Below are 23,990 nucleotides of genomic sequence, written 5' to 3'. Positions count from 1 at the left end.
ATGTTGGATTTATCCACAGTAATAATCTGTCAATGCTGTTTTTCAGGCCTATACGTGGCTGCAGAAAGAGATGGGCCCTGAAAGCGACCCAGTGGTCATTGTTCGTTATATCGGCTCCAGCCAGCTCTCAACAGACCTACGAACCCTCCTCCAGAGCATCTGTGAACAGATTGCATTAAACTACCGCTGCCTGATTCACTTTTTGCCTAACAAGATTCAGGAGATGAAGGAACTCCTGATCAACCTCTTAGGGGAACCGTCATTCCACAGGCCCTTGGTCATTGTCCTAGATGCCCTGGAGCAGCTCTCTGAAGCCGATGAAGCTCGCAAGCTGTGGTGGCTCCCCATACACCTCCCTCGGACGGTCCGCATTGTGGTGTCAACGTTGCCCAATAAACATGGCATCCTGCAGAAGCTTCGCCACCTCATCCATGATGAGGGGTATTACGTTGAATTAATCCAGAGAGACCGCAAAGTCTGCAGTCAGACATTAAAGCAGCAACTGCTGGGGGTGAAGAGAAAGGTCACCTCAGGCCAACAGATCTATGTCAATGAGGCACTTGCCAAGTGTACTTTGCCAATGTTTGTTAACCTCATCTACAGGGAAGTAGTTCACTGGAGGTCACATAAAGATGTGGACGATAAGTCGCTCTGTTCGACGGTGCACGAAAGCATAGAGCAGTTGTTCTACTCTGTGGAAAACAAGTTAGGCCAACGATTTGTCTTCAGAGCACTAGGGTATATCACCATGGCCAAGGCTGGGTTAACTGAAGTTGAGCTGGAAGATATCCTGTCCCTTGATAACATAGTTCTTGGTGATGTCATTGTGGCAACTTACCTCAAAAACCCATTGAGAATCGCCTATGACTTGATTGCGAAGCTCAGAGAGGAGCTTGAGGGGTATCTGGTGGAACGTCAGGTACGGAACGTCACTTTGATGGTCTGGGCCAACAGGCACCTGCACCTTATTGCCCAGAAGCTGTACCTTAGCAATGAGGAGGACGTGCATCAGATGCATAGCCTCTTAGCTGAGTATTTTCTAGGGGCATGGTCAGGGGGCAGAAAGAAGATCTTTACCTATGATAACAACCATTTCACTTCCTTGAACATTTCTCATCACAAAAACCCTCACCATCAGCAGTCCCATGAAAAGACATCTTCTGATAAGTACTCTTATGACAGACAGACTCCTGAACAACCTTGGGTGTTCCAGTGCAACCTTTTGGAGCCTGACATTTTCTTTGTCAACCACAGAAAAATGACAGAGCTGGTGTACCACCTTACCAGGAGTGGGCGTACAGATGACCTCATGTTTGGTGTCATAATGAACTTCAGCTGGCTCTACACAATGGTCAAGATTGGCCAGTTTGAAAAGGCTCTAACAGACATTGACCTAGCTTACAGTTACACCCAAGAGAAAGAGCTGAAGTTTTTAGCCACAACTCTCCGTAGCATCAAAGTGAAAGTGCTGAAGAATCCGGCGTCGCTGTCTGCAGAGCTGCAGCAAAGACTTCTGCCAGTTGTCACCTCCCTGCCTAAACTCAGACACCTCCTTCTAGAGTGTGACAAAGATGGCCCAAAGTACTGCTCTATTGTGCCTCTCCACTCCTCTATGGATGTTACTTACAGTCCAGAGAGGCTTCCTCTTTGCTCCAGCTACATGCAGATTGTGGAGATCCTGCCCACTCTAGCCCCAAATATAGTCCTTGTAGCACTGGAAGATGGATCTGTCAGCACCTGGGATGTAGAGAGCAGGCAACTTCTACGGCAGATCGACACAGCCAGATCTGTTGTGCTGGGAATCAGGTTAACCTCTGATGAGAAGTATCTGGTTGTGGCCACAACTAAAAACACACTGCTCATCTATGATAATCACAAGTCCTGCCTTTTATCTGAGGTTGAAATCAAGGGCTCCAAGCATGCTGGCATCACTGGTGGCGTTGCTTTCATTAACGGTTTTACTTTATCTACCCATCATGCTTTGGCATGGCTTGAGGCTAGTAAAGATGTGAACGTCATTGACCTCCTCTATGGTTGGCCTTTGTACCAGTTCCACTGCTGGTATGAGGTGACTTGTGTCCAGTGCTCGCCAGATGGAATGTATGCCTTCTGTGGCCAGTACCTCAACACGGTCTCCATCTTTCATCTTGGAAATGGTGACAAGTTGGCCACTGTGACGTCTGAGTTTTCTGGAGGGTTTGTCAAGTCCATTCTTGTACTCGACACTCTCAGCCAAATGGTGATGATTGACAATGAAGGCAGTTTGTCCGTGTGGAACACCAAAGAGGTCACTAACCCGAAGCTGATGGAGGATTATGATTGTAGAGGGGATGAGACCGAAGTAGTGGGCATTGAGTTAGCGGAAGACCAACGTTCCATTCTCATTTGCAAGGCTCGAAGTATAGAGGTGCTGGACACAAAAGTATGGAAGATGGTAGAAAAGTTTAAAGCCAAACGTAGTGAACGCTTTGTTGCCGCTGTACTCTCCAAGAATGGCCAAAGCATTGTGGCCTCCATGGAAAATACCTCCTCTATCTTTGTCTGGAGGAGAGACAGTGGACAGTGCATGGCTAGCCTGATTGAGATCTCAGGGGCTATCGTGAAACTCATCAAATCAATCCACCACAACTTGCTCCTTTCAGTTGCCAGCAGTGGAGTTCTGTCTGTTTGGGACATTGATATCATCACCGCCATGTCCAACATTGACAAAACAGGGAAGAAGATCCAGACCTTGCAGCTGTCTGGCAGAGAGGACTATGTGTTTACCATGGACGGCTCAGAAGCTGTCCACAAGTGGAACTTTAGCACTGGCTTCATTGAGACAGTCTTTAAGCACGAGGGCATAGTAGAGAACTGTGTCCTAACCTCCTCAGGGGATCTCATGGTGACTTCGGATGACAAGTCCAGTCAGTATGTCTGGCAAACCAACACAGGAGAAAACATCTTCCGCATCAATGGACAGAGAATATCACAATTGTTAATTACGCACAATGACCAGTTTGTGGTGTCCCTTTGTGAGCAGAATGCCTCCAGAGTGTGGAGGCTTGCTACAGGGCACAAAGTCTGCAACATCTTAGTTACCCTCCAGAATGCACTGATCACCACAGCAAACACTTTCCTTGTGGGAACGTCAAAAAACAAGCTTCTCGCTGTCAGCCTGTGGTCAGGCAGCGTATCAAAGAAGTTTGTCTGCGATGATGGCATTACCATTGTCAACTTCAAACTCATTCCCGACTGCCCTGACTGTGTAGTCTTCATCACGTCCACCGAGACAGTCTTCATCTGGAGCGTTGCAGATGAGTCCGTTTGCAGGAGAGTCCAGTTGCCAGCCAATTTCCTCAAAAATCTAGAGGACTTTCAAATCTCACCCAACGGGAAATTAGGAATTGTCTCCAAAGGTGACGAGAATATTAACGTCTTGGACCTTCACAGTGGGAAGCTCAGGCTTGTTCATGCCGCCGGTATAATTTGGCGTCAGAAGTTATCAAGAGATGGGCGTTACCTTGTATACATATGTTTCCGGAACTGTGACGAAGACGACGACGCGGGCGTTGTGTCCAACCTGATCGTGATGCGCCTTGCCGATGGCAAGAGCATTGGCACATGCTCGCTTTACAAGACCCCCACCTTCCTGTCTCTCTCCCAGCGAGCACTAAACATCATCATCGGCTTTGAGGATGGCAGCATTGGCACGTACACAGTAGTGGATCGTGTGGATGCTGCCCTCAAGATAAAGATAGCCACCTCCAACAGCCGCCAGATTGTCAACAATGCCTCTCAGAAGGTCCGTCCCAAATGCAGCAATCATTCCTTTAAGACTGTTGCCGACTGCATTTGGAGAGAGTCAACAGAGGTCTTTTCCAGGGACAGCCCCATCAACGTGTCCGACTCTGGAGAAGGTGAGTCGACAACACCTACGAAAAAGACTGAACTGCTGCAGTGACAGGTGGAGAACAGAGGAGTGGGAGGAGCTAAGGTGGGAGGGCGGAGACAGGCGACAAAGCTTAGAATCTCTGGGGTCGCAGTTGATTCTTGTTTACAGCCACGTGATTCAGCTGCAGATGTCAGCCCTATGGGTAGTTAATGGGCCGACCGGTTTTTATCGCTGCACTCAAGTTATGTATGATTACTTCCAACTTACGACACACTTTGTTTTACGCATTAAGACTGTTAGAAAATACTGTTTTTTCAAAAGAAAACACATGTAAATCGTGTGAAGTATTAGTTTGCCATTATGTGTCCTTTTGCATTTGAAGAACAAAGTTGATTCAGAAGTCTCGTTCAAACATTTACAAAGCCATTCCAGTGATCTTAGCCACTATCATCCTACCATATCTTTATTTATATTGTGCACATTAAGCCATACTGTTGTTCGTAAAAGAGTATATTCATGTTTGTATTAATATCAGGCTGTACTGTACAAAATGGAAGAACTCTGAACATATGTACATGTCTCTTTTTGGCTGCTGCAATTTGTCCTTAAAAAAACTAAACAAAAAAGTTATGTTGTGCTTAATGCAATCAAAGTGAGTGCCTGGAATTTAAAATGTTCTTTATGTGCAGATTACAAGATTTATGAAAATGCAGGGAATTTGTACACACAGTCTACGCACCGTTGCATAATACTTGCATTGACGCCAGATGTGAACGATCAGTGTACTGGTCAACAACGCGGGAGATGGAAAGCATTGCTCTCTGTAACGATAGTTGTAGAAATTTCTTGGAACAGTTTACGTAAATTGGATGTGAATTTGCCTGCAGTTCCATCAGTTTGTCTGCTGTTCGTTTTTTAAGGGAAACACCACTATTGAGCATAAAAGTAGCATAGCACCATGCACATTCACGCCTTAACCAGTGTATTTGCTTTAGGCTTAGTGGCGTTTGTTCAAGTGTTTCAGTGTTAAAGAAAAGAGTGATTAGCCCAATGTTTCTCTGAAACAGCTCGGCCGTGTGAATATATTTAGAAGTGTAGGCTGTAGGTGGAAGCACTTTATAAGTGGTTTTTGTGAGAAATTATTAGATTTATTCATATGAGACGTATAAATTGTTGAAAGTGATCTAGATTTGTCTTAAGATTTATCTACAGAAAGACACAAGCTATTCAGGCACTTGCAGGCTACAGCGGGCTCACTTGAAATGCTAGTCTCTTCATATGTGCCTGGTATCATTACAAATGTCGATGCTGTCGTTTTAGCAGCTGACGTCATAGTGGAACAGCTTTGGTAATCAGTGGTATTAAATATGGGTCGGTATTTGACATTGTTTGTCACCCTGTGTAAAAACTTTGGACAAGACACTGAAGATTGTGAATGTGGAGGGAAAATGTATCTTGTGGTGGATATTTCAGCACAGATGTAAAGCAGAAGTTACATTTTAAATGTGCATTTTTAAGTTGGACTTCCTGCTTTTATTTCAAATTGCGTGCCACGTTGACACCGTTACATTTTTCTTACACATTCACCAACTTTAGTTTTCATGCTGTGTTTTTTTTTCACAACTTTTCAGAAGGGGATTTCTAAATTGTTTCTGAGCTCTATTAAAGTCATTCTAGGAGAAAATCTCACCACTCAGCAGCCATCTTGCTAACACCTCCGGGCCCTTAAAACAAGTGCTAACAAGACCAACCCCTTATTTAAGTAAGTGGAGAGAGACCCATTACTTTAATCCTGTCAAGGCCACTTCAGCCAAAATGGGATTTGTATCCTGTCTGCAGTAACTTTTATGTGGTCCAAGGTGCCTGGGACCTTCCAACCCGTATGTTGAAAGCAGGGAGGGGAGCAGCAACGCCTTAACAGAGCAGACTGAGCACCAGTGGCATTAGACAGAGTTGGCCAATAGTGGGTTGCAAAGAATCTTGCAGATGCAATAGCACACCCTAACTGAAGGCTACTTTCAGCCACTCCTTTATTCAAACGGGGTCCCAGCGTGTAGTTCCACATATTTGATTTGGCAGATTTTTATACCGGCAACCGCTGAGGCATTTTTGTCTCCTCCCAGGATCAAACTAGGGGTCTTTCGCTTGTTAGAAAAAAGTGTAAAGTACCACACTATGAAGCCACTTATTGAATTTTGCACATAGGATGGACAGAAGAGAATCAGCTCATCCATCAAATTATGCCCATTTAGAGTGATCATCTGCAACAGCAGTTACAAAGTTTAGTGACTTTGCTTTTACTAAGTTTGCACAACTTTATGGCTCAGTCTTGAGTGCCAATATGAGCAACAGCTCTGGATCATTCTGAGAGAGCACACGCAAAAGTATTGGACAGCAGCTCTTAATTTTCAGCAGTCTGCCTTTACAAACATTTATGAAAGAATGAGTCTTGAAGAGCTCACTGAATTTGAGCGTGGTGCTGTAGTGGGATTCCACTGTTTCAAAAAATCTGTAAAACTTCCAGGATATTCCACCATCAGTTGTAAGTGTGGGTGGGAATGAGGAGTTTGGGAACCCCAGCAGCACAGGCAGGAAGTGGCAGACTACCTAACAATAAAAAGCACGGTTGTTAATTGAGCTCCAAACCTCCTCTGGCATTAACGTCGGCACAAAAGCTGTGTGCTGGGAGCTTCGTCGCATGGGTTTGCATGGCTGAGCAGCTCCCGTCGCTGTAGCGTGTTGCTGGCTCAGTACTTTCGTCCACGTAGCGTATTTCCAGCTTCTGTTGCAGCTCGTTGGAGAGGTGGGAAGCACGGCCATCTTTAAACATTCGTGTCTCTCTCTGATCTTTTTGACCCTTGCTCGATAAATCAAACCCTGATAACATTATGACATGTTAAAACTGTTGAGATCAGCTGACAGTCTGAAGGAATATTGGAACATCTTTGAGCTCGTACCTTGCAGGTGCCATGGGTGGCTTTTCTTTTTTCTCTTTTCAAAGCATGACTGTAATTGAATTTGTCTCAAGCAGTGTTGAGCTGTGGTGAGTCCAAACTTTACCGAGGCATGACAGAAACAAAAAACACACACTCTCACTTTGACATATACTTTTTAAAGGGCTATTCCATCTTATTCTATGTTTACCAGTTTTGAAGAGTTAAGATAAAGGCCCTTGGATAATTTCAAACTAAGTAGCAGCACCAAGCTTTAAAACACTTTATTTCCCTCCGACTCAAGACTTTAAAAAAATATATTCTTTCAAGTAATTTGCCAAAGTCCCGATTATAGTTTGTGATTTACTTTTGTTGTTTCTGAGGCTTGTACTGTAATTATATTGTTACCAAATTGTTTCAGTGTTCGACTGTGATTATGTTTATGATAGAGAAAAACTTGCTATCTTTGCTAAAGAAGTTTAAAACAATAAAATATAAAATATATCGGAATGCCAGTTTAAGAGTATATTTGAATGTGTCCATATGGAAGCCAGTAAAATGGTATTATTGTATGTTAAGTAACTTGAATGACTTTTAATAACTTACATGTTTGCAACTCATAGTTGACATACTGGTAATGAATGTTTCTATGTGTTCTTATCGTCAGGACTGACTTACCTGTTTAGAGATTTATATTTTCATAAATGTTGTACTTACATTTTGTTACAGAGTTGTTTAACTGGAAATTCAAAGAGAAAAAGAAACTTATGTCTGAAGCAATATGAACCTAGTGTGTATGCATTGTTTGTATGAAAATTTTAATGTAATAAAATGGTTCACTTTTTGCCTCCACGCTGCCACCGCCTCTGGCCTTTTCTTTCGTTTTTCCTTCTGCAACTAGAGGTTGCTGGACCACATTGTCATCGAGTGTCTTCTTTTAGAAATGAAAGCCTTCTTCTTGTGTGTCGAGAGATTCTCTGCTCAGCTCATTCCTGAAGTGCTGGTAGCTGTAAATGAAGTTGCAGAGCATGCTGTGAAACAGGAAATTCATGAAGGTTTGTTTTTTTTTTCTCCCGGAGAGCCAGAAAACATTGACAGAGCTGACAGCCTTAGACACACACACACGGAACCGAGCTGTAAAATCATTTGATAGGTCAGTAATTGCTCTTCTGCACAAGATGCCCAATGCCAGACAAGTGTGGCGAATATCTCTCCAACGCGGGCTGACGTTGTCATTGTAATTAGGCGATGCGTGTGTGGTGCACCTGTACGCTGCCCTGCACATGCACACAAACCTGCACCGTAAACACATCCAGGATCAACCCGTGATTAGCCAATAAAATCCTGTTGCTTTGGGCTACCATTTTAATTTCCCAGTGGTCTAACTCTAAGCAGATCCGTGTGTGTGACTTTGTGTGTGTGTGTCCTGTCTCCACAGCAACATCAGGTCCACAGCAGTCACAGGCTTGGCCACGCCTCCTATTGTAATGACGGTGAGCTCATGTCTGTTGGCTGTTGGGGCTGCTTCCAGTCATTAGGACAACAAGGGCTTGACTATCGCTAGCACATTCCACCTGCAGAGCCACACGGGCCTATAATTACACCACTTTGTTTGTTCAGTGGGAGGTCTCTGCAGGTCACATGGTGCACCGATGTGTGCGCGTGCATGCATGTGTGTCCTACAGTAGATACAGTTTGTCATTACCTTTTATTTGCCCAGCCCTATAAATAGCCACTTCACTGTCAGCGGCATTGAGCCCTCCTTTTGTCATCCTTGTATTTTTTCAAGTGTGACCTGTATTTCCTGTGATGGAAAAGCCTGTGACTCACCCATATCTTCCCCTCTCCCCCTCCCTACAAGTACACTGTGGCACACCAGATAAACCAGCCACAACTAAACACTTTAACCCCACGGGCACCTGAAATTTAAGCAAACTCTGCTTAAAAAGAAAAGAGAGAAAAAAACCCTGAATCCTATGGTTGTAAGACGCTTTGTATTTGCCTAACTAAAAGCTTTTGGCCAAATACGGGGTGTTTGCACAGGGAGATCACATCAATTTTGTGCCAGTTGCGGGCAAATATTGTATCTGCGAGGAGAGTTACAATGAATCCCATCAATGGAGCACGACCGCTCATCTCTCATTATCTCGTATTCTCTCCTCTCATCAGCCCGTTGCAGAAGCGCCAAACTTCAGTTACAACTACCAACAAGCCCTGACCTAGTTCCTCTGAAGCACGCCGGGAGCAGAGACGTGTGAGGAAGGCGCTCCTCTCCGAGTCTGCGCCTCTGTTTCCATTCCAGGTGAACAGCTGGAAATGGGAGATGTTCGAGGAGCTGTTTGCTCGTGACAGGTTAAAGAGATTACAGTGTCTGCCGTGTGCTGCAGCATTTAGGGGAGAGTTGATGTGATCACAGAAGAGAAAGTCAGACATTATATGGGGTGGACAGCAATCTTCATTTACTAATTGTTCTTATTTTTCTTCTGTTTTCTTGCTTTATATCGATTGGATCAGTGACAAAATTTAGGAGGCAAACGCTGGTCTAGCCGTGACTCAGTTCATGTCAAAGTCCATGTACGTTTCTGCAGACTGACACGTCACGCCCGACAATGAGGATATTCAACAGTGTTTGACATGGGATCAAAGCTTTCTGAAACTGCAGAAGTGACTAAGCTTTAATAAGTGTTGTTGTTTTGGCAGGAGAAAAGGTCAAGACCACAAAGTCGGGGTTTCTGAAACCATGAATATTTGCCTTTAGAAAGCCCAAAGCTGAATCCTTGACCTTGGAAATAGCAAGGGAGAAAAACATCGGACCACATTTAGTAGCTTTTTACGCAGATACTAAAGGTGGTGGAACAGTTTTAATAGCGTGGCATGAGCTATTTTAGAAACGCAATGAAATATAAGTATTTTTTTTAGGTTAAAACAAAATCTTGCTGTAAGAATATAGGCGTTTAAATGTTACGTAAAGTATTTGAAAGTTGAGAGAAATACATGTCTTAGGTGTACCTTGGTAGTAGTGGGTTGGGACCTTTTTCCTTCAGGACTACCTTCATTCTTTGTGGCATAGATTCAACAAGATGCTGGAAACGTTCAGGGATTTTGGTCCACGTTGACATGATAGCATCATCTTTAATGCCAGTCTTCCCGTCTGCAAACAGTGAGCCCAGCACAAACATGCTCTGTTGGATCTGGTGACTGTGGAGGTTACTTAAGTACAGAGAACTCATTGTCCTGTTTAAGAAACCAGTTTGACTTTTGTGACTTAGCGTGCTATCCTGCTGGCAGCAGCCATCACAACATGGCTACACCCTTACACCACGAGCAGCCTGAACCATTAATACAAGTCAGAATGGATCCATGCTTTCATGTTGCCAAATCTTTACTCTACCTGGATGTTGCAGCAGAAATTGAGACTCAACAGACCAGGCGACATTTTTCTAAACTTCTGTTGTCCAATTTTGCTGAATCTGTGCAAAATGTAGCTTCAATTTTTCTCTCCCTAGCTAACAGGAGCAGCGTGTGATCTTCTGCTTTTTGTAACCAATCAGCTTCAGAGTTCAACATGTTGTGCATTCACAGATGCTCCTCTGCATAGGAGTGGTTATTCGACTGTCTCATTCCTATCAGCTCAAAGCAGTCTGGCCGTTCTGCTCTGACCTCTGACATCAACAAGGTATTTTCTCCCAGAGAACCGCCCCTCACTGGATATTTCCTCTTTCTCAGACCATTCTGGTAAATGGCAGAAGCATTAGCACTAATAAAGCAACTTAAATCACCCATTCTGAACCTCAGCACGTCATCTTGACCATGCCTAAAAGCACTGACTTATTGCTACGTGTTTGGCTGATTAGACATTTGCATTAACAAGCAGTTGAACAAGGGTATCTATCAAAGTGTCCAAAGTGTCTCCCAGAACCCTGTGACAAAATAACAACACAGTAGAAGCACAGGAATGATATTAATCGGCCTGCATCAAACTTTTTAAAGAAATAAAAAGGTGTAAACATGACAAGAAGTTCTTTACGGTTCAGCTTCATATTTAGCAGATACATCTGATCCATACAGCATAATGAATGAACTCATGTCCCCAAATTCTTTAAACTATCGACTTGTATTTTTTCAGCGACTTAAAGTGTCCATCCTTCGTCTGCATGAAACCTTCATTCTGCTCAAGAATGAAAGTTAAACATAGAAAACAAGAAGGAAGCAGTGGAGTGAAAACAGATGGAAAGTATTTATGCGGCACCACAGGCTGTATCTTTGAAAATGTCTAGGAGGGGACTACTTTGCATCCAATGCGTAACATTGTTGTCATGTTTTGTCTCTTTACCGGAATGTTAGATGTCATCCTGTCAAAAGCTGCCAGAGTGGAAAAATGCCTCCAAGTTTTTCTTTTCCAAAAGCACACACACACACACACACTAGACTGCTGCCACTTAAGCCTTGTTCCACAATTAAAGGAGAACACCCAAAAGACCCTTTGTTCCTGTTATTACATTACTGTCTTTTGTAACACAGCTCCAATGAAGTTTTAAAAAAATAGTTTTTCCTTTGATCCCTTCAAGGATGAACTTACTTTGTGCATCTGTAAACACTCAAACCTTTTTTTTAGTTGCATGTCATTATCAGGAAAGTAATTTGTCCCGTAAAAAGTTGCTCGTCCATCCTGCTAATAAATCAATATTTAATAAGAGTGTCGCTTAAGGATCCAGACCAACACACATATACATTCTTGTTGTTTATTCCTGAGATTTCCTCTAAAAAAAGTTAAGATTTCATTCATTTGCACAATAATAAGTAATGTGAGAGTTACTTTTAAGCCAAACTCATCCAGGAAGTGCACTTCTTCCTTTTTCTTTCTTTTCTGGATATTTGCCAGGCTGCTTTAAGGGGAGAGGGAGTCTCAACTCTAATCACTTCCAAGTCATATGATTAACTGTGGTCAGGTGGTGGCTTGTCAAGCTGGATGTGGGTTAGGTGGTCAAGACAGGAAGTCACATTAAACATAAATCACGTTCATTCCACTCAGTTTTAACTCCTTCACCCACAGATTGGACCCACTTCATTAAAGCTTCACACAAACTTAAGCCACTGTGCCAGATATCAATATGTCTGTTATGATCTGAACAGAGATGACTTTTATCTGGTACTAGTCTGAATTACAGTGATGCTGTGCTTTTTAACAGAAGTACATAGCCTTTATCACTACAATATGTTCACGATTGTGATCTCTTAAGGCAAATAATTCTTGTTATTTTATGAGTCTTTATTTAAAGGTAAATTAATAAACTGTCAAAACTAGAAGAATAAGAATTATGAGAATGATAAGAAAGAGAGGATTAAGAAGAAGAAAAATTGAAGAAAATGTATTTCCAAATTTGAAAATATGTTATCTGGCAACAGATTCACAATCCACAAAACATTATACATGTATATAGTGAATATATCATTACTAAAATTATTTTATTTACGTGTTCTAATTTTAAAAGTTTTGATCTTGATACACTGTTTCAGGGGTCAAATACTGCTTTTATGGGCATGTTTAAAAACTGACGTCAGAGTGTGTAAAAAATGCAAAGGCAGGCATGCAAATAGATATTTAAATCAAAAACAAGGGAGGGAAATTAGTGCTAAAAAAAGACACTGAAAGAAATCACTATGCCAATTTATAGATATATTAAAAAAAAAAAAAGAATACCTTTTTTAATCGAAATGTTAGGAAATCTCGTGTCATTTTCTTGTAATCCATCAATTATGACAAATACTCTAAAATTACCAATAATAAAATAGGTTTTACAAGATTTAACACCTCAATAAAATAAAATACAATATACACCTCTCTAAGGTAAAAACGACAAAATATAAGAAGCCGAATTAACTATAAAAATAAAGCTGATAAAAAGGTTTAAAAAAAAAAGACGCTATAAGAAGCTGAACGTTAATTAATTATATATGCAGATAGTAGCAGCTCTCTTATGTCTTTTTATTATAATAAATTAAATAAAATTAAAATCAAGTTAGCAAAGAAGAAGGGTGCTGAAAGTGACCGTTGCTTTGTAGCTTTTACTGTGAAGGGTGTAACAGGAAGTAGCTCCGCTTTGGTCCACTAGTTTCCCGGAGTAACTCCCCATCAGCGCGCTCCTGCCCGCACCGGAGACATGGGACTGAGGAGTCACCGAGGGGGAAACTCTTCAGCGACTCAACACAACAAACCAAACTAAGGAAAGCAGCTGTTGCTCACCATGTCGTCCGGACTCTTAATTTTCTTACCTGAGTTTTTAACTTTAACTCAGTGACTTTAAAAAAAAAAAAAGGACCGGAAGAGAAGCTAGATAAATGACATCCGTGCATTTTTGATTACCTGGGGCAAAGTGCCACACCTTCGCTCACCAAGACAGGTAGGTTGAAACAGTGTTTGTTTTATTGCTAATCTTCGTTTGCTGCTTACAGTGAGTTTGAAAAAGCTGAATTTGAAAAGTGTTGCTGAGATGTTATTCAAGTGCTGTTTGACGGTTGTTCACCGTCAACAGGTGGACCGGTGCTGTGATGTCAGCCATATGGCGCAAGTGTCCACATCAGAAAGCACAGCAGACAGAGCACAGGCACAGATAAAATAAAATAAAATAAAATTCAAGTGTGTTACAGTCGTGCTCTGCCACAGCAAAACAAACTTTAAAGTTTAAAACACCCACACACACACATGGTTTTAGAGTATTTTGATTAGCATAGCTACAACTTGAGGCATTTTTTACAGTGACAGTGGAAGTGTGAGTGCACCTGCTGCGCTAAAACAACTAAAGTAAATATATGTATCTCATATAATCTTTTATAAGATATTTTCCCAATGTAGCCCTCACCATTTATGAAAAAGCTTTATAATAATTATAATAATAAAAATAGTTATTATTCTTGTCTGTCTTTTCCTGGCATGTGGGTGTAAGAAGTTTAACTACAGTGTTTGTAATTCAAATTTAAAGCATGCTTCGGTGGATGTAAGCCAGGCTAAAAATTTCCATAATACCCTGAGCTCTTTGGTCATGTTCAGGTGAACTGAATGAGAGTGTTGAAAACTGTTGTTATTGAGGTTTGTTGAGTTGGAGTAGACAGGTAGACAGACACACACACACACACACACACACACACACACACACACACTCATGTACATGGCCTTGGGCTGTGTTTGCACATCTAACACGCTGGCTCAGTGAACCCAGGGTCAATGGAGACTTTGTTTCTGGGTCCGTGCCCTCGTGTACAGCTGTTATATGTCAGTGATGGTGTTTAGATTATTATAGAGAGTATGAAAGATGGATGGGGCCCGCTTTGACATCACCCAGTGGTTATGGAAGTCACCTTGGAAAGCCTCCAGTTGTCGCCATCTTGGTCTGAATGTGAAACTCATCAGCACTGCACGCTCATTGGTTAATGGCGTGTGACTGAGAAGTAGCTTTCCGATGAGCATTTTCTGACTTTAAAAGTGACCATAAATGATTCAATATGACCTAAACCTCACAACTGAGACCATAAACCCATCATGAAAGTCACAAATAAAGGAAAGCGAGGGATTTTTCTTCCCCCTAGACAACCAAAAATGTTTCTCAGAACCAGACAAGTCACCCCCTGGTGGTGATTTCTTTCTTTTTTTTTTTTTTTAAAGACTGACTCTTAAGTCGCTTTCAAGATTCCTTCAACTTGCAGTTTTGTGCAAATTGTTCCACAGATTTGTTGATAAAGAAACCCATCGATTACAGCAAGGTGCAAAATGTTCAGGTGTGTGAGCTCCACCCCTAAAAGCTCCTTTAACTTTAGCTCCTTTAAGTATTTTCTTTGTTGAGTAAAATTATGTCCCTAAAAATTAGCGTGGAGACTGGTGGAGTGAGGCAGGATAGAGTCACCATGCCTTGGCTGGTGATTTACCATCAACAGTGGTTTGTATTAGCCCATTGCCTTTAGTGGCTGACTCCACCCACTGGCAGCTTATTACACAAACCCAGACATTTAAAGTGCATGCAAATACCATTCGCCCCAGGTCTAGTTTGCTTTGTGCTGCAGGATCAGGACACAAACATGAGAATAACTCAGTGCTGCTGTTTACATTACAGTGTAGAAAATAGCTGGCACAGGTACTGTGTCTCTTTTACTTGGATGTGTTGAAGTGTACGAGCAGAGAAATCACTAAAAGGCCAATAAGATAACAGAACAAAGAGGTGTAGCACTAAAATGACCAGAATAAGAAGGGGAAAAGGCTTAAACCAACATGAAAAGCCTTCAGTGTATAAAGGCTGACGTACTGTACGAGGCAGTGAATGTAGGGCTGCTGAGTCATAGACGACCTGCATGTCCGACATCCACCGATTGTGAAATCAGTACATTAAAAAAACAAAACAAAACATTGATTTAGGTTTCTTAGACTGGTGTTAGTCATGTTCTGATTGACCTAAGCATGTTTTAATGGTGGCAATAGTGGAATTTAGTCTGTGTAGGTTCAGTGAAAATTTTCACTTTCTTTTTCACACCTTTGAAGTTTAGTCCATTTAAATCGAATTCAGGTTCTTTCTTCCCCCTCTGTGTGGTTTATATGTGCAGGTGTGAACACGGAAGTTGCACTAAGCTGTGGACTGAGGTGTACAAGTATAATTTAAACACCTTTGCATTTTGGGACGTGGCAGGGTACCGCCTACTTGTTAAGTGATGAGGTGTCAACCGTGCTTCTGTGTCCAGGCTCCTACTGCGTTAATTGAAGCTTTTATCGTGTTTTATTTAATATAAACAAGTCTCTAAAAATAATCTGTGGTTTTTCTCGGCCTTTCTGTTTTTCAACTTTACCTGTTCATGCGCAGCACATCTTTAAGGTCATGTTTTAAAACCCCACCATGTAACTACAGCCCGGCTCGTGATGTGACAGGCACAAAATATTTGAACCCTTCAGAAACGAATCACTCTGAGCCTAACTAAGATTTTGAGTGGATATACGAAGCTTAGGATCTGGAATTTTTCATAGTGAGTCATCCAGACCACGCAGTAGCATATTGATGACTAACCTCATGTTGTGGATGAATCATCTCGACCGTTCTTTTGATTGAAATTGGCTCAGTTTTTGCCATCTTTTTCCTGCCATATGATTTAATTTGTGGCTCGCTGTCAGGGACCTTCAAATTGACTTTTACTGAAGGGAACAAATTTAATGTTCATCCTCCATCTTCATTCTGCTAAATGCAGGGGTAGGGAACGTTAGTCCTCGAGAGCCGGTGTCCTGCAGCTTTTAGATGTGTCCTTGATCCAACACAGCTGATTTAAATGGCTAAATTAGCTCCTCAACATCTCTTGAAGTTCTCCAGAAGCCTGGTAATGACCTAATCATTTGAGTCAGGTGTGGTGACCCAGGGTGAGATCTAAAACCTGCAGGACACCGGCTCTCGAGGACTAACGTTCCCTACCCCTGTGCTAATGTGTTTATATTATCCTAACTAGCTCTGTAGCTAGCCACCAGGTACCACACAATTAAATGGCACCTAGCCCAACCTCAATACTCCTCCAAAGTTGCTGCTGTTCAGTTTTCTGTCTTTATTCAAGTCTAAAGTATTAGCAGATTTTAGACATCTCTCAGTGAGAACTTGGTATATCGGCTTTGCATAGAAGCTAGCGTGCTAACTTCTGATGTAATAAAAAAGTCCTTCTGACTACATAAATGAACATGCACGGTCAGTATGGGCAAGCAACTGGCCGTAAAATCAATGTAAATTATCCGTATTATCCACCAGGCCACACTGCTTTCTTCCTGTTTTTGCTTTTGTTGTGCTTCCGACCAATGAGCTAACTAACTGTCCGAGATCACAAGGTTTGTAGTGATGTGTTTTTGTTCTCTTGGAGTTTTTTCTTTTCCGATTCAGACCACAGTAAATTAACTGTAGGTGTGAAAACGCCCTTAGAGAATCCATCAAAAGGGTCATCAGGATCATTGGCAGCACTTAAAGTTCACATGATGCTAGCCTCTGTATTTGCCAGCAAGATAGCAGGTAGATAGCATTTATTAATCTATAGCCTGATGGAAAGATTGAGGTTGAGTGAAAGAACATTTTGGGAGTATCAGGACTACATAAGACCAGTTTGTCATGCTCTGCTCTGATCTATTATTACCTGCTAGCTGATGATCTGAAGCCTTTACTTTAATGATAGTGACCCTGTGATGAATAAACCATTGATGTAAATCTGGCCTTCAGGAGATAAGACTTTATTGTCAGAGTAGCTATACAGCAAAACATTGTTCCATAGCAGGCAGTGCAGTGTTTGTGTACTTTGTGGTCTGTTTGTTTTTGGTTTATCATTAACATTTATTGTGTAAATCTGACTTTCCTTTGAACGCCCTGTCACTGGATGTGCATCTGGCCTTTATTTTCTTTATAGAAGAGGGTTATTTTTATTCAAATGTTTGACTTCTGTTCAAGGGCAGCAATCATCAAGAAAACACGAACCAGTGTGCATTTTACATTCATTTAAATTTATTAGAAAAATCATCTGTTTTGCTTTCATTAATTAATTTCAAGATGATACTTCGGGCTGCTGCAAAGACCACGATTCATTATACTTCATTATACTGAATGATTAATCAACAGTTTGGTCACTTTAAATATGTCCAAATCCATATCAGTGGTTAAAAGGGGTGCCTGCACGAGCTCACAAGTATATGAGATATCGTGCACGTGAAAAGCAAATAATGATAACACAAATGGAAGGATTGCAAGGAACGGAGAGGGCAAAAACACCGGCACAGGGCCTGAACGGAGCAGCAGCAGGAGCTCCACAAATCCCACATGTGCCAGTCCCTGCTTTTTAATTATTAACTTGTTTTGTTTGACCCACAGTGGGTCACCTTGGGCACCAGGAAATTCTCACTTTTCTACACACAACAACTTAAAAATCAGTCAAAGGGAAAAAGAGCACTTCAAGTGTTCCTGTTGTGCACCATGGTGCAGTTGGTTTATGCAGATGTGAACACTATAGTCGCACTCGGGTGTAGAGAGTGACAGCTGAGAGGAGGTTTTTGCAGTCTGGGTCCAAACGAACCCCAGAAGGGTTACTTTATGGGTGACTGTGACGGAAACCAACTACTAGGTGTACACATGTTTGAGCTTAACACCTTCCTGCAGCCAGGTATGCTTTGCATCCTGGGATGTAGCAGAGAATGTCTGCAGTACATCTTCCATATTGTTCAATAGTCCAGAATAGGGCTGGGTATCGTCACTGATTTCTAGAATCGATTCAATTCCGATTCACAAGGTCCCGAATCGATTCGATCCACGATTCGATTTAATTCGATTCGATTCACTTCGATTTGAATCTGGGAAATTTTGACAGTCAGAAATATTATAATTCAGATCAGTACATTTACATATTTTTGTATCTATAAAAAGGAAGCTGACACACGCAAGACTTTATCAAAGGTGTGAGCATCACAGCAGATGCCTTTGTGTCAAAGTAGCTGAGGATAAAAACACAGAAAAACATGAAGGCGATTTTCCTGGCCTGGGATTTTATAAAAATATTCTGCAGTACATCAAAAACGAAAGAAAACCATTAATCAACACATAAACATTACCTCTGAAGTTACAGCGGTTTTATTAGAGACACAGCTGAGCATTTTGCATAATTTTAAAAAGTTAAAATTTGTTCAGTATTGAACAGCAGAAATTAGGTTTTCTTTTCGGAAGTATATAAAACGAAAAAAAAAAAACATTGGCCGACAGCGCTGTAAACAACGGTAGACTTGTGCGTAACAAGCAAGCAAATAATGAAGAAAACAGTACAGAGAGAGAGAGAGAGAGCTATGCATCGTGGTCGAAGCAAAACAGTAAAAGTCAGAGTGATTACATGACGATGTTTATGTGAAGCGTAGTTTGGATCTTCTTTTGCTGCTGGTTCGGTCAATATTGTTTGGAGAGACATCAAACTAGCAGCTTTAGAATCAGCGCATAAAGGGCGTAAACAAAGCGCCGACCGCCGACAAATCAGAATCAGCGAGCTGTCGGCTTTCAGCCCCGACCGTGAGAAAGGCGACATCTAACTGATTCTGATCCGCGGGGCGCTGTGTGTTTAAGCCTTTGTGCAGAATCCGTGTTCCTGCTCTCATTTACTGTCTTAGCTGTTTAGTGGTTGTTGAGATTTCACCTGAGATTCTGGCATTTCGGGCAAAATAAATTTATATTAAAAAATCGATTCAGGATTTTAATGAATCGATTTTACGTTATCCAAGCCAGAATCGATTTTAATCGATAAATCGATTATAAAAACCCACCCCTAGTCCAGAACACAGCACCTTCTTCCAGTATAAACTCTTCCTGCTCTGACCTTGTACACATCTGGCCAGTAAGCAGACAGAATGTTCTCACGTGGTTTGCAGTGACGCCTTTTAGTTCACTTGAAACTCATCAACTGATTTGGACTCAAGCAAAAGGCCTATAGGTGTAAAAACCATCTTGAAGTTGAGAGGTTTATTTCTGTTGTAAATTCATAGAAAGAGCTCAGGAGACAGGGAAACGCTTAATGAAAACAGATTTAAAAAATCATCTGCAGCTGTTTTGGTAGCAGGCAAATGATTATTGTGATTTAACCAAGCAAATAAAAAGTGTGAAAACTTGACTTTATGGTAAATTGAATCTCTTTGAGTTTTGTAGTGGTTTACATATAAAAGAATAACATCTGAAGACATCACCGTGGGGAAAATGAAAACACTTCATATTAGCTGCAGGCCTTAGTCCACTTTTTTATTAGCTGAACTTCTTTAAATTCAGTTCTGCCTGGCTGGCTGTGCGTTATTTAAAACTGAACTCTTCTCAGGCTCTTCGTGGGCTTGTTTACTTGCTAAAGCGCTGTGGAGGGCTCCTGGGTCAGGAGGATCCACGGGAGGAAAAACAGCAGCAGGTCTGTGCGCAGTATGAGAGAGCGAGGTGAAGGGAGAGCTATTGATCAGTGTGGGCTGCTGGGTATTAGAGAGGAGACAGGACTTGTTTTCATCAGACTGCCGCCCAAGGCCATCACAAAAGGATGTTTGTACACAGCACATCATATTACACATGCGCAAACACACACGCATGCACTCGCAGCTAAAATTAGAGGAGATATTTTCATATTTTGCAATGACACACCGCTAACACGTTGTGTGATCGTGCACGCACTTTTTTACACAGCAGGCCGTACGTGGAGTTTAAGGTGAAAAGAATGCCCGAGATTGTCCGCTAATGAGGAATGACTTCACGTAAATGGGTTGCCCTGACAACTCACCATGGATACACTCACCTAATCACACCTGGCTCATTCAAATCAGCCACCTCAGCGTCACCTAGCCGAGCTCACTTGTCAAACACACAAAATCCAGAGTGTCACTTTGAAGGAGAGACTCTGTCTGTCTCGTGCCACACATTGAAGAGTTCTTCCCGTCTTTGTGCGAGCTGCAGAAAATACTGATGAAATGCTCAAAAGTTCTGTGGGAAGCATTATCAGGTGTGCAAGGTTATCTCATCTTCGTTGTATAGCAAGTTATGAAAAGCAGGATAAAGCCATGGGACACTACACCGACTTTAAAATAGCGTATTGACATTTCAGCTTGATTTTAAAAGCCTTCGGGCAGATAAGAGGCCTAAATTGACCACCTTATCGAAGGCTACAGTTTCCTTTCAGCGGGGAAATGCAGAGGGTGACAACAGTCGCTGGTGATTATGAGGAAATCCAGTCAATAATTGCTTTGTTTTCAGTATTGCTTTGGGAGTATGTTTGTTTTAAGGCGTGCACGCATATGTGTGTGATAAAAGCCAGCAGCTTCGCAGCTCAGCAAAATGGAATCGGTTGTTGATCCGGTTTAATTTAGTTTAGTTTAACTCTAATGTGTGTGATACAGGTATCTGACAGGATGGTTAAGTCTCCAAATCTATTTTTATCTTATTTCGGCTTTAGTGCCATTATGACTAGTTCATTATTTATCAGAGATATTGTTTTTTTATTTAAAGATCATTTCTAAGCCGCCACAGCCTTTTGAGCACCGTGATCTCATCGTCATGTTGAAGAAACCAGTTTGAGATGATCTGAGTGTTGTGACATGAAGCGTTATCCTGCTGGAAGCAGCCATCAGAAGATGGGTACACTGTGGTCATAAAAGACGCGATGCTCAGTTGGCGATAAGGGGTCCAAAGTGTGCCAACGAACTATCTCCCACACCATTCCACCAGCAGCAGCCTGAACTGCTGATACAGGACAGGTTTGATTCATGCTTTGAACGTCAATTGTAGTCTTAGTTTCCTATTCTTAGCTGACAGGAGTGGCACCAGGTGTGGTCTTCTGCTGCCCCCCCTTTAGAGATGCTCTTCTGCATGTCTTAATATGCAACAAGTGGTTATTTGTTATTGTTGCCTTCAGATCAGCTCAAACCTTTCTTCATCTTTCTGATGCTCAGGTTGAATTTCATGAGGTCGTCTCAACCATGTCTACCTGTCTAAATGCACTGAGTTGCTGCCATGTGATTTGCTGATAAGATAATTATGTTAACGAGCAGGTGCACCCATATTGTGTATACATTTTAAATTCATCTATTTGAGTTAACAAGTTATTCTGCTTTACAGCAAGGAAATGATCTCATGTCACAGACTGAAGCTTGAAAGTTCAGGTGATAAAATGGCCATTTTTATCTCACTGCCCCACACCTGCTCAAACTGCCAAAGCGAGGGTGACACTGCAGTCACAGTTGTCATGAGCAGTCCAGTCTTATGACAGCACCGCACTCCTCCTGTCTCGATCCCTCTGAGATCTCTTGCTTTTTGTGTTCGGGAAGAGCAGTTGCAGCAAATGGCTGCTGGTGTTTTGGTTTTGACACACTGTCCACACTGAATCAGCATGTCCACAGAGCTTCTCTATCTGTGCCCGTGTTTACTGATTAAAACAGCCACACTGTCACATATTTCTTTAGAGCTATACGCAAATATATGAATACCCTGATATTCATTCAGTGTCCACAGGCAGTATCCTTTTTGGTGGGTTTCAGCTGCTCTGTGGCACTCTCACTCACTCACTGAATGAATAGAGCCACACTCCTGCATACAAGCTGACATAGTTTATATTTCCAGAGTTTAAAACACTCAAACATCCAAATCACCAAACTGCTTCTGTTTATTACAGGGCATGTCTGTAAGTTGAGAGAACAGTGACCGATATATCATTGTTGTTTTCACGTAAACACGAGATCCAAAGTGTAATTAAACAAAGAACATCTTATTTGAATGATTACTGTCATATAGGTGAGAGAGAAAGATGCTACATTGACTTCTATCAACAGAGAGAGCTGTAATTTTATTGGCTTATCATTAACTTGGTAAGATGGAACATGATCATTCAGACAAGTCTGACGTAGTCGTCTGGACAGAGCTGTCTAAGCAGCTTGTGGTTGTGAAGGTTGTGAAGCGTATGAAAGGCAGAGCCTAAAATATCAAGACGACCTCCAGGTTTGTACAGACAAAAGGTGGCAACCGTGGCTGTTTCCGTACAAGTTTCCCAGTCCGCATCCACAGTGCGGTGCTCACTGCACTCGGAGTTTCATGGAATAAGCAAAATACAACTATGTGCATGATTGGGGAAGCAGCAGAAAGAGCCCTTGTTGGTTTGGTATAAATGGAAGGAGGAGTGCTGGAAGCCTGGGGGTGGTTGGCAGTGATTTGGCCACCACTGCTGAGTCGCCAACTGGAGGGTGTCACAGTAAAGGGTCAAAACACCCAGTGAAAGTTGGGCACCATCTGATGACATCAGCTCAAGGCCGAAGGCCACAGACGCTCTTGAATGCAGCATCCTTGTATAGGTTAATCAAGAAATCCAGATAGAAATCAACTGTGCTTTCAAGGAGATATAAAACAAGCAGAAATTCTCAGCTCTGGCTTTTTCTGGTGTAAATGTTAGAAAAAAGTTTAACTCCTCTGCTGAACAACCTCTGAACCATGACATGTATACTCAGATTTAATTGGATGATGTGAAACGAGCTGCTGCGATTTGTCTGATGAAAACCTAACCAATGTTGCCCTGTATTTGTTTAGAAGTGAAAACATTTGTTTTTAAATGTCTTTGTTGATATTTGAAAGTAAAACCTAAGAATATCTGTCCCACGCCCCGGCCCCTTAGGCCAACTCACACCTGGGCGGCTGTCTTGTTTCATATCAGCATTTTATTTTAAAACGCCTGCCTCAATGAACAGGGTGTGAGCTGTAACTGTACAAGCCGTGTTTAAGGTCCTCGTGATCCAAGAAATAAAAACTCATCAGTCAAATCCAATAAAATTGCTTTTCTAGCCTTTATTAGGCAGGAAACCAAGGACAGGGCACAGGGGAATGACATGCAGCTGCCCTGCAGCTTTTCAGCACGTGGGTCACCTGCTCAACCAAGTGAGCTATCAGAGAACCTAAAAACAGATTTGGTAAAAGTTTGGTGAAAATTTTAAAAAGAACCAGTGTAAAAAACATTTCTCTAGGGAAGAAACTGGAACTTTTTCTGTCATTTTATTGTTCATCTATACTTAATTACTTTGTAGTATAATTGGCCCTGAAGGAGGTCTAATCAATAGGAAAAGCTGCCATGTATGACACCCCTGAATCAAAGCGTCACAGTTGACTTCTGAGTTTAGATGAATGTTTCCAACATTTTTGAAGTACAAATAGAGAGATATTCATATATACGTTAAATAATAAAATAATCGTTTCATTTTATTACACATGTGAAAGTAAAGGAGAAAAACATGCGGCGTGGATACGTGGATCGTAGTGATGGAAATGCGCACAATGACAACATCCACTGCAGACAGAGAAAATAAACAAGAAACTGAAATAACAGTCAGAGAGATAAATGTCAGACCAGTTGGCCCACTTTTCCCATCACCACACCTTACCAGTGTCACCAGCATGAACACGATCGCCCTTCTCACTGAGCCTAAATTCACAGAAACACTCAACTAGCCCGGAGCAAGTGTCAAGATTATTATTATTATTATATTATGACTTTATAATGTGACCCACAGGTTACATAAGGCAAACTTTTCAGAGATCTATCAGATGACTGGACTCACACAGCAACAGAAGCATGTTGTCTGTAAAAGACTCGGCCTCTTTGTTGGAGCGTTCATTAGAAACCTTCCTTAGAAATATTCATATCTGCAC

General features: G+C 41.8%; 2 protein-coding genes across 2 annotated transcripts in view; both read left to right on the top strand.

Annotated features, from left to right (window-relative positions):
• Positions 1–23,990, top strand: part of nwd2 (NACHT and WD repeat domain containing 2) — an 83,397-nt gene that overhangs the window by 49,884 nt on the left and 9,523 nt on the right. Inside the window, exon 9 of the mRNA XM_085139918.1 lies at positions 47–13,208. Within this exon, the coding sequence (XP_084996044.1) occupies positions 47–3,943 (3,897 nt within the window). The 3' untranslated portion in view covers positions 3,944–13,208. The remainder of the gene's footprint in view (positions 1–46; positions 13,209–23,990) is intronic.
• Positions 13,086–23,990, top strand: part of LOC146521957 (uncharacterized) — a 40,924-nt gene continuing 30,019 nt past the window's right edge. The window contains exon 1 of the mRNA XM_085139948.1: positions 13,086–13,208. The gene's annotated coding sequence lies outside the window, so the exon portion shown is untranslated. The remainder of the gene's footprint in view (positions 13,209–23,990) is intronic.

Source organism: Neolamprologus multifasciatus, chromosome 3, assembly GCF_963576455.1.
Source record: "Neolamprologus multifasciatus chromosome 3, fNeoMul1.2, whole genome shotgun sequence".
In the NCBI taxonomy this organism is placed as follows: domain Eukaryota; kingdom Metazoa; phylum Chordata; class Actinopteri; order Cichliformes; family Cichlidae; genus Neolamprologus; species Neolamprologus multifasciatus.
The sequence above is the reverse complement of the archived record's forward strand: the minus strand, read 5'-3'. Positions and strand labels throughout refer to the sequence as shown.